Source organism: Tasmannia lanceolata, unplaced genomic scaffold (genome assembly GCF_043159265.1).
Source record: "Tasmannia lanceolata isolate RefF3 unplaced genomic scaffold, GAP_Taslan_0.1 ptg000007l, whole genome shotgun sequence".
Lineage (NCBI taxonomy): Eukaryota > Viridiplantae > Streptophyta > Magnoliopsida > Canellales > Winteraceae > Tasmannia > Tasmannia lanceolata.
The window spans coordinates 7,236,070-7,246,414 of record NW_027518684.1 but is presented as its reverse complement, the minus strand read 5'-3'; the positions used below and the strand labels follow the sequence as shown (position 1 = coordinate 7,246,414).

Sequence of the window (10,345 nt, the reverse complement as noted above, 5' to 3'; positions counted from 1 at the left end):
GGGACTCGATTAAGCTATGCTCGTTTTTGTGTTGAAATCGAAGACGGGTCAAGTCTTCTAGAAAAAATGGATTTAAGAACTTCCTCCGGTGTCACCCCACAAAAGGTGATATATGAGTGGAGACCGCCATCATGTAAACAATGCAAGACTTTCAACATGCAGACGCCAATTGCCCCATGAACAATCAAAAAATGGAATCTAAATTAGAATGGAGGCCAGTCCAAAATGCATCTAAAGGAGATGCTATTCAGGAAAAGCCTAGTCTTGATAAAGTCCAATCAAGGATGGGGAGTAAGCCGGAGAAGATCAAACTAGAGAAAGAAATAGCTGGAAATGGCCGAGTTTCTGAAATGGTAGACTCAGTCATTCTGCCCATTTCCGAAATTCCTTATGAAATTCTTGAAGACAGGGGCAGAGCCACATATAGCATGAGCGCCCCCCCCCCCCCAATGACTTGCAAAATCCATTTTATAGCTAAAAACAAAAGAAGGTTTTTACCGGCGTTCATGAATGCCGCTAAAGATAGAAACACATATATCAGGCGTTTGTGTAATACTGAGCGCCCCTCCCAAAAAGAAGTGTAAGTTAGTCTGCCCCCCCCCCCCCCCCCACCCACCCAAGTGTAAATTCCTAGCTCCGCCCCTGCTTGAAGATATCTGTGACGAAACAGATACTGGTGAGATTGAATCCAATGTTGCTTGTTTTGAGTTGGAACAGGAAGCGGATGAAGAACACCCCTAACAGAAGAAAATAGAGCTCCTCCATCAAAGAAAAATAAAATCTCCAAAGTTTCAGAAGTTGAAGAAGAGTAAGAGAGCAAGAAAGTTTAGCCAAAAGATGAAAGACACGTTTCAATAGGGTCTTAATTTGGAGAATATCTCTTGAGTTCATGTGTGCTCTCTTCTCTTGCTTGTTTTTGAGTTTTGATTTTAAAGGCAGCATGTCGTTGGTTGTTCTGCCTCTTCGTTAGACTTTGTCGAAAGGATGGGGTGTGTCCTTGTTTCTTTTCTCGTATTATCTTTCTTTAATTAATATTCTGGTAGGGGTCCGCTTAACCCTAGCTTGCAAATCGAAAAGAAAAGAAAAAGAAAGAGAAAAAGAAAAAGATTGATATAGGACATTGGACCAAAATCCCGTCTTCCTTAGTTTTTTCTCACTTTTAAGAAAAAGAAATTAGAGGAAGTCTAAACTGGAGGGAGCCCTTGCAAAAAAGGGCTCTCCCATTGGCTGCACATCGAGAGCCCTTTCACCTCTTTTTTGCAAGGGCTCCCTTCAGTCTAGAATCCCTCAAGAAATAAATGTTCTAAGAATTATTCTGTTTCTTGTCTTTAAAAAGTACTTAGAGGCTATCTAAAACCACATACCATTTTGAGGACTGAAAAATTTGCCAATGGGGGACATCAAAATACGAGAATTTGCCAACAGGGACACACTTTTGAAAAATTGTTTACGAGGGTTGATAACCCCCTTCTGAGAGTTTGATTGATAACCCCCTCTTAGAGACTCGACAACCCCATTTTGTCCCTCTCTAACAATTTTTCAAAAGCGTGTCGCCGGTTGGCAATTCTCGTATTTTGATGTCCCTCATTGGCAATTTTCCCAATAGGCGTTTTTTGGAGTGAGATAACCTTGCAATCTGTGTGCTGGCATTGATTTTGGCCACTGATATTGCCGAATTACGCATTGACCTGAATTCTTTTTTATTTCAGTGTTAGGTACAAATTTTGAAGCTTTAGATGATTCAAATTGATCTGTACGGATTGTTTTGACAAGATGCCATTTGTCCGTAATTTGAGCCCTTCAGTCCCTATTGATCCCGATCCTTCATTTTCTTGCGCTTGATTTAGATATCAGTTGATCGATTTGAATAGATCCAAATGCCAACCAAAGTAATTACATTGCTTTGGATTCATCCATACAGTCAGATTGGCTTTATTGTGATAGATTTTACATGAATTGAACTGTAGATATCTCCAATTCAGATGTGGGGCCCTACAAACGTCTCAATCCTTTAATTTTGAGTCTACATTGGGCCCACCGGGTGCTTCAATGCCCCTGTCACATGCTTTCAAAAAATATCTCCATAGGATGATCCTAACCCTCAAATCTGTAGAGATTTCCATAATGTCCATTCCTCTACCGATCATAGGGTTAAGATGATTTTCGTGTCATAGCCATGGTTTTAAATTTTGACCGAAATCCAAAATTTTAGATTTCGGTGCAGACCGACATTGAAATCACCAAAAACCGAAACGGTATTTTATTTCGGCAGAAATTTCAGAATTTTGGTCGAAATTTCGATTTTTCTTAAATTTCACTCGAAAAACCTTTTTTTTTTTAAATTAATTTAATATTCGACAGAAATTTAATATTGAATAAAATATTATTTTCTTTGTTGTACCGGATTTCGACCGAAATTTCGGTCAAAATTTCAGGGTCCGAAACCGAAATTTTAAACCATGGTCATAGCCTATTCACAGTGGGCCCCAACAAATGAATGGTTTGGATTATCCCGATGGTTTCATATCTAGAGGAATCACTGTCCTCGGTTTCCTCCCGTGACCTTTTTCAAATGCTTGGGCATTTTCGTCATTTCCGTGGAACCGAGGTACTGAATCAATCTATCTTCAATATCGCGCGAGTCTCGGAGACCATTCAAAGAGGGAGTAGCGTACTATACGAAGCGACGAGTCTTCCACGTCTCGCCCTTTTTCTTTCCGTACTGCGTTTTCTTTTTTGTACAGAAAATACTATTTATACCCTCTAAAACAAAGAGAGGACAAAATGCATGCGCGCCCAAAAATCGATTCGTGGTTTTTTGTTTTCTGGAAACAAGTGTAAACAGAGAGCTCCAGAGACTTGCAAAAAATGGAATCCAAGAGAGTTCAGAACAGCAGAGAGAAGAAGATCAAAAGAAAAGAGGTTTTTTTTTTATTTTTTATCCTTCCATTTTCACTTGCTTTTCTGTTTCTGGGTTTCTTTTCTTTGCCTTTGTAATTCGCTTTTCTCTGGGTTATTTTGTTTTCTTTTGATGGTACAAGAGTAGGGTTTGATCTTAAGATTTGGGCCCTTTTTATTATTTAGATGGTTTGAAGGTGAAATTACTGGATTACTTTTGCTTTTTTTTTTTTTGGTTGGGAGAGCGGTGATTGGAATTTGAAGGGTGTAGTCTTTTCTTTTGGTATTTTATAAGGGATTGAAGTGGATTGATATTTCTATGGGTACATAAAGAGGTCATTTTATTTTTTATTTTTAAAAGTGCACTGATCATTTTGAGGATCAGTAAGGCCGTTCAAAATAAACTGAAAGTTTCATTTTTTTTTTCTCAAAAAGGAGTTGTTGTTTGATAATGTCATGGAGATTATTGATGTGTTGAGAATTTATAGTAGAGGTAGTCTTCTTGTCTATTTTACATGTTGTGAATAAGTTTGGAAGTTAGAAAGTTGGTCACAAAAAAAGAAAAGAATAGGAGAAGTAACTGTTGAGTTTTGTTTTAGTTTTTGGAGCTTTAGTTACCAGAAACTTTCTACTTGGATGGGAAGCTCGCTTCGCTAAGTTCTTCTTACTTTCCAAACTTGGGAGAAGCGTGCTGTTGGGGTTTTCCACGCAAAAGCAAGAAATCCCACATCGGAAACTATAGTGGATGTGGATGTGGATGTGGATGTGGATGTGGATGGGCTTATAAGGATGGGCACCCTCCCTCTAACGGCTAGCTTTTAGGGGTGAGTTCTACCTGGCTAAATTCCCTACAAATGGCATCAGAGCTCAGGGTGTGGTAACCCTGGTTTTCCTCCGAGGGCGGAAATGCCCCTCGGGGGAACCCCAGTGTAGTATCTCGTGGTTCGCACGTTGCTGCCGCGTGGAGGGGTGAGATTGTCCACGTTGCTTCCGCCCGGAGGAGGAGATTGTTGGGGTTCCACGCAAAAGCAAATTATCCCACATCGGTAAAAAATGGGTGGATGTGGATGGGTTATAAGGGAATGGGCACCCTCCCTCTAACGGCTAGCTTTTAGGGGTGAGATCTACCTGGTTAAGGTCCCTACCCGTGCTTCTCACATACTTCTTAATTAAAAGTACGCTTCCTATTTCGGTGATAATGCAGGAGGTGTATTTAAAAAAAAGTGTTTTCTTCTTTTGATAATGCAGGAGGTGTATTTAAAAAAAAATTTATTTAAACTTAAAAGCTCATCTAAAGTTTCAAATGAAACTTAAGTGGATCTTTTTCTAAAATAACTTAACATTAAATTTACATAAATAAAACATATTAAACTATAAATCTCTAAAATTATAATTTTAATCAATCACGAAGTCTTATTTACTGCAGGTAATCCTTACCTTCATTAACCTTTTCTCCCGAACCTACTATAACCCTAATTTTTCTATACATTTCATGTTCACTTCCAGTGAAGCTTATTACATTCTTCATGTTTATTTTCAATGAAGCTTCTCACACATTTCTTCTTTACTTTCATCAGAGCTTTTCGCTCCCCGCTTTTTTCTTTTTCTTTTTGAAAGCCCTTATTTCCTGCTTTCGCTTCTCGCACTCAGCTTCCCACTCTGCCAACTAGAGTTTAGAGTTCCACAGTTTACTTAGAGAAAACAACACAAATATTATTGTTAGTTAGCAAAGACTAAGGTGCTTAAGTTAATTTTGGACAGAAACTAACTTGGAAAAAAATGAAAAGTCGTATTTCTTAGAATGTTGAGTGCGGTGGAATGGATTTCCTATTGTTGTTTCCATTTTTTTTTTTAATGGTAATAGTAACTTCATTAAAACCAAACTGGTACCGAGGAGGACCCAAAGATTACAAAGAGGAATCTAGCATAGAACCCAAAAAATAGCACCAAACAAAATAAAAAACAGCTAAGGCGGAAGGAAATCGAAAAGCTCCATCCTTGCCCTATATACACTGTCTCTTGCAAGTTTCTCAACCTCTCCATTTGCTGACCGCCTTATGTGGTTGAAGGAGATTGAAGAGGACCCAATTCTATCCTGGATCTCATCAAATAAAGCAGCAAATCTCTACGGTGCAATGTGAGATCCTTTAAGCCAACTATTAACATCATGTCTTCATTTTGAAGCAATTTGAAACCTTGGCGTATAGCTCGTACTTCAGCCTCATTGGAGTCTGCCACCCCTATTGGGCCACTAAATGCCCAAATCACAATCCCATCCTCATTTCTTAGAAGCCCTCCAATGCCAGAAGGTCATGGATTCCCCATACTCGAGACATCAAAATTAATTTTAAGAATCCCTTGGGGAGGAGGGGACCATGCTCGGATCACTCTAGTTTTATTACTAGAAGCCCAACATATCTCTATCCAACCATGCCACAAGTCATATGCCGGTACAAATCTGAAAGGTTCTAACGTTTTCACCGAGGAAATAGTTAAAGCAATCACCTTATTGAATAGGAATTGGGCACCCTTTGAAAATCCCTTGTTGTTTCAATTAATTTGCCATAAATTCTCTTATCCTTTTTCTCTATGGGTCCTTTGGTGTAAAAATGGAAGTAATTTTGCTTCACTAACTGCTTACAACTATTGTGATTTTTGGCATATAGTTGTACAAGAAGAATAATTGGCTTTTGTTTGCAGCAAGTTTTGCTTAGCAGTGAACTTTGTTGATTGTCCGTAGGAAAGTTGCTGTTGAGTACCTTTATAGTCTATTATTCTGTTTCTAAATCAGATTAGCCTCACCATGTGATTGTTTCCTCGTATTTTAGTAGCCTTTGCGTGTTTAATGACAGCTAGGGCTTCTGATTTTCTCTTCTGTACTGAGGGAGTGAAGCTCTATTGTATAATTCATGTTGGAGTAGGTTCTGGGAAAGAAGAAGGCTATCGATGAAGTTATAAAAGCTGCATCTGCTGAAAAGGACCATTTGGCTTCCTTTCCACCCTTTCGTCAGTATGAGAGGAATGGTAAATACTAGAAGTTCAGCATCCATAATTTGAATATAAATAACCAATGATGTTTTGGCTTATCATTGCATTGCTTCAATTTTAGGCTGTTTGGAACCGTTTCTTCTATGTGATTTTAATTTTTTTGAATTACCACGTCCACATTTCTTCTTCTTATTCCTATATCTACACGCAGACACGTACATACATTTTTTTTTTTTGAAAAGATTTAAAAAAAAAACCATATTTAGCCTTGGATGGAATTTACCGCCCAATTTGGGCTGCATTCCCAAACAACCTGACTCACGGTCCGAGCACGATGGGGCTCTCACCCTCTCTGGCACCCCGTTCCAGGGGACTTGGGCCCGGTCCATCGCTGAGGACGCTTCTACACACGTACATACATTTTATAAATCAAATGTAAGCTTGTTGACTAATTTTCTTGTTTTCTTAGTTGTACTTGTGCCTATCCAGGTCACCTAACACCATGCATATCAAGGAGTTGCCAATATATCTGAATGCCAATAATTTTTTTTAAATTTTAATTTATCTTTACAGTTGTGACTTGCGAATATTTTTTTTTTAAATTTTAATTTATCTTTACAGTTGTGACTTTTCTGTTCCTGTGCCCATTTCTTATCATTTTTCTATTTTCTGGTAATTTAAAATTCGCCTTTAGTTGGTGGTTTGGTAGTTTTCCAGTTGGCCTTTTACATTTCAACATACTTTCAGTTGCTCTAAGCCTTAAACATAAAATCCAACATTTCTGTGTATAAACTTGAAAGCTATAACATAAGGACAATTTTGTTCAGGGAAAAGGAGCATATGTTATTTTTTCCCTATAAATTATGGTTTCTTATATATGGTCCTTAATTTATTGGATTTTTTCATTTCCCAATTTTGTGTCTATCCGGTTCCCTTCTACCTGTGATTATGTGATTCCTTTTACATTTTATTTGTTTTGAGTTTCTCAAGATACAAATTGTATTTGCATAGCTTATAAAGAAAAACCATCCTCTCAATGTTCATGTTAATTCAATGACCAGGCCTATCGGCATACTTGGAATCAGGATCTGGAGAGCAGCTTTCTTCTACTAGGAAGCGATACATTCAAAATCTTCTTAAGGTGGGAGAAGTTAGTAGCCTTGTTATTTATTCTTGAAATCCAACTAATTTAAATTTTGGTTTTATTCTCTTAGTAACCATGTGACGTAAATCCAAAATTTCTAGGTTAATATGGAGGGGCCATATGGGCCAGAGTGGGCAACTGAAGAGAAGGTGAAGCGCAGGGAAATGGTTGCTCCAGAGGCGCGTTATATATTTGTACGAGAATCTTCTAATGCCAGTACTAATGAGGTTTCATCCACGAGAGAGGGGAACTCCACCTGTTCTCATTGGATGGGTGATGGGGATCCTATTGTTGGTTTCGTACAGTATCGTTTTATCGTAGAGGAAGAAATTCCTGTTGTTTATGTGTATGAACTTCAATTGGAGCCTTGCGTACAAAGGAGGGGACTAGGGAAATTTCTTATGCAACTAATTGAGCTCATTGCCCGCAAGGTAGTTAATTCGTTTCTTTGAGACATCAACATATATGTATATTGTATCTCGCTCAAAAATTCATTTATGTCTATTGTAATTTTACCTTGTTTCTCACCTGATGATGCTATCAGCTTCAATGTCGGCATACTCCAACCTACTTATTTTTCTATTTCCATATTTCATGCTGTTGTTACTATTGTTTTTGTCACTATAATAATAATAATTATTATATTTTATTGTTAGTAATATTTTACTGAAGTTATGATATTTCCACTTAATCTTAAAATCCAGCTACCTCCCATGCATGGTTGAGCAGGGACTGATAGGTATATGTTTGTTTCTTTTGCAGAATCACATGGGTGCTGTTATGCTGACTGTTCAGAAATCAAACTTATTAGCGATGAATTTCTATACGACTAAGCTAAGGTAAACCCATGATTTGAGAAGTTTACGATGCGTTTTGAAATTGCAGCTGTATCTTATGACGTTAACTCATTATGAATCCGAATCTTTCAAAAAAAAAAAAGCTCATTATGAATCCGATGCTTGGAGGTTATTTGAGGGTGGTTTATCTTTTCAATGCAGATACATGATTTCAACCATTTCTCCATCAAGAGTTGATCCATTGGTATGGGATTCTTTGCCTTACCTCTTAAAATGTGGTAATTCAGAAATAAACTGTTTTTCAAGTTCATTTTTTTTTTCCATACAATGAGTTCTGTAAGGTTTTTCCATAATTTTTTTTTTGCAGATAGCAGCTGAGAAGAGCTATGAAATTCTTTGCAAAGCATTTGACTGCGAGGCCAAATCCAAATTGGAGGTATATTTAGCGCCAACTTATAATTGTGGATATATACATGTCATGCATGTTTTGTACGAGTGTCTTCATGCGACTAAATGGAATTGCTTTCATTTTGAATTACCCACTTGAGAACATCAAGTACGCTGTTCATATAAGTGCACATGTTTTATCTTTTTGATACCGTGAGAAATTATATGGTGGCCGACCGCCAAGTCCCGTGTGGGTGGTGCGTTAAAAGTACCACTCTTGATGTTTGATCCAACAGCAGTCTCTTAAAAAGGGAGGTGCTAATGGATCAAAAGTCAAGGGTGGTACTGCCCACAAGGGACTTGACGGTCGGTCACCATATAAAAACACCAAACTTGGAATTTCATTAAAGACTTAACGTTAATATTTGCCTTCTTGTCCATTGCAATCAATCACCTGACATTCTACACTAAACAACAGAGGTGTACACTAAAGCTCGTGTACCACCATGGAAATGCAAAGCCACACAATTTTTCATACTATTTTGGGCATCTCTTAAATTTCTTTGTACAGGATTATTGTTTTCCCTTTTCGACAGAACATAATGGAAGAATTCAAAGTTAACGATAATCGTATCTCCAAAATTAGTTAATCTAAAACATTAAGAAAAAAAATTGGCAAGAAGTTACTACGGAATTTTTAAAAGTTTCAACTTCTGGTATGTTTTGTGTTGGACCTTGTTAGGGAATCAATTGCCATCTCATATTCATTAACGAATGCATTTATTAGTGTACACATGAGAATGATACAACCTCTGAAATGTAATGTAAGCATCCGTCTCTTTGAAGTGGAGCTGAACCATTGATGAGAGAAGTCCTTTAGACATTGAGTTGTTGGGGGTCCAAATATGAAGAGTTGTGTCAATCTTGGATTTTTCTGAGCGATCATCATATATTCATACAACAGAGTACCACAATTGTATGAGAAAGGTCCTTGAGGAAACAATGTGAGACTTGAACTGTGTGCCGATTACTACACTAGGACTCTACTTATCCTTCCTTGAGTCTCTGTTCATCATTGACACCCAATTCTCCACCCAAACAGAGTTATCTCTGTACCCCTGTCTGATATTCTTTGGCTGAATTGTTGTTTGAGTCTATATTTTAAAAAGTGACTATACTTTTTTCTTCTTGTTCACCTCAATGTCTTCTTCTCTTGTCTGTTTAATCTTTTTTTCTTTATAATGATCCTAATGTAATTCATGTTGCAACATTTGCGTTCGTGAGGATAGAACACACCTAAACCTCAGCTGCCATAAAGGGAAAGGCAAATGAATTCCCCAATGGGAAGCATGCTACTTGGGCAGCCTTTTTTTGGTCTTTTGGATAAGTTCTAGCACTACAGAATGTTCCTATACCCTGATGTTGGGTTAATTTAAACGTTTTGAAGTTTAAATTGCTCATGGGGAATTTCCAGATGGCTAACAGGCTATTGGTTAACGTTTGCAGGAGAATGGCTATCTTGGAGAAGAATGATGTTATATCACCACGGTAAAGAGTTGCAGCCGTTTCTCAAGAGGTTTTGTCCTTCATTACCTACTTGACCACGTATGGCATGCTACTATAGAAAAGCTACATGTGGCTTTAAATGTTTCAAGAGATGCTGAAACTATTTTGTGAAATGTCCCTTATTTGTTATTCTTTGTTTTTTTGGGCTAAATTTTGTTTTAGTAAGGTTATAGCCCTGGTATATGATGGAAACACTTTCTAAACATTCTTTCAGCACACATCTAGTCCTTATTATCTGATTATTTGACGGAAACACTTTTTTTAAGGAACTGGGTTTTACTTGTAATTATGTCAAGCAGCTTGTGGGCCTGGATCATATTATTTTTCCATTCAGAGGGGAAAAAAACAGAATGACTCAGTTGTCATGCTTGAGGCACATAAAGACACATTTCCTCAAAAGATGTTAATGACAAATTTAGGAGGCTATGATCAACTATGTGGGTGAAATTATAGTTGAAATACTCGTGCAATTTAGCAGTGTTTGTGCAATTTTTTCATTTGGAAAATCATGGAATTGGGTTTGCCTTATTTTTCAAAGTGTTTTCCATAAAATAAAATAAAAAAC

General features: G+C 37.5%; 1 protein-coding gene across 1 annotated transcript; it reads left to right on the top strand.

Annotated features, from left to right (window-relative positions):
- The first annotated feature begins 2,664 nt into the window (after nt 1–2,664).
- LOC143881667 (uncharacterized) lies at nt 2,665–10,061 on the top strand. Its single transcript, XM_077384893.1, has 8 exons — nt 2,665–2,922; nt 5,820–5,922; nt 6,948–7,027; nt 7,132–7,461; nt 7,793–7,869; nt 8,029–8,071; nt 8,195–8,263; nt 9,721–10,061. The coding sequence occupies exons 1-8, from the start codon at nt 2,869–2,871 to the stop codon at nt 9,745–9,747; spliced, it is 783 nt and encodes a 260-aa protein (XP_077241008.1). The 5' UTR covers nt 2,665–2,868; the 3' UTR covers nt 9,748–10,061.
- The last annotated feature ends 284 nt before the right edge of the window (nt 10,062–10,345 follow it).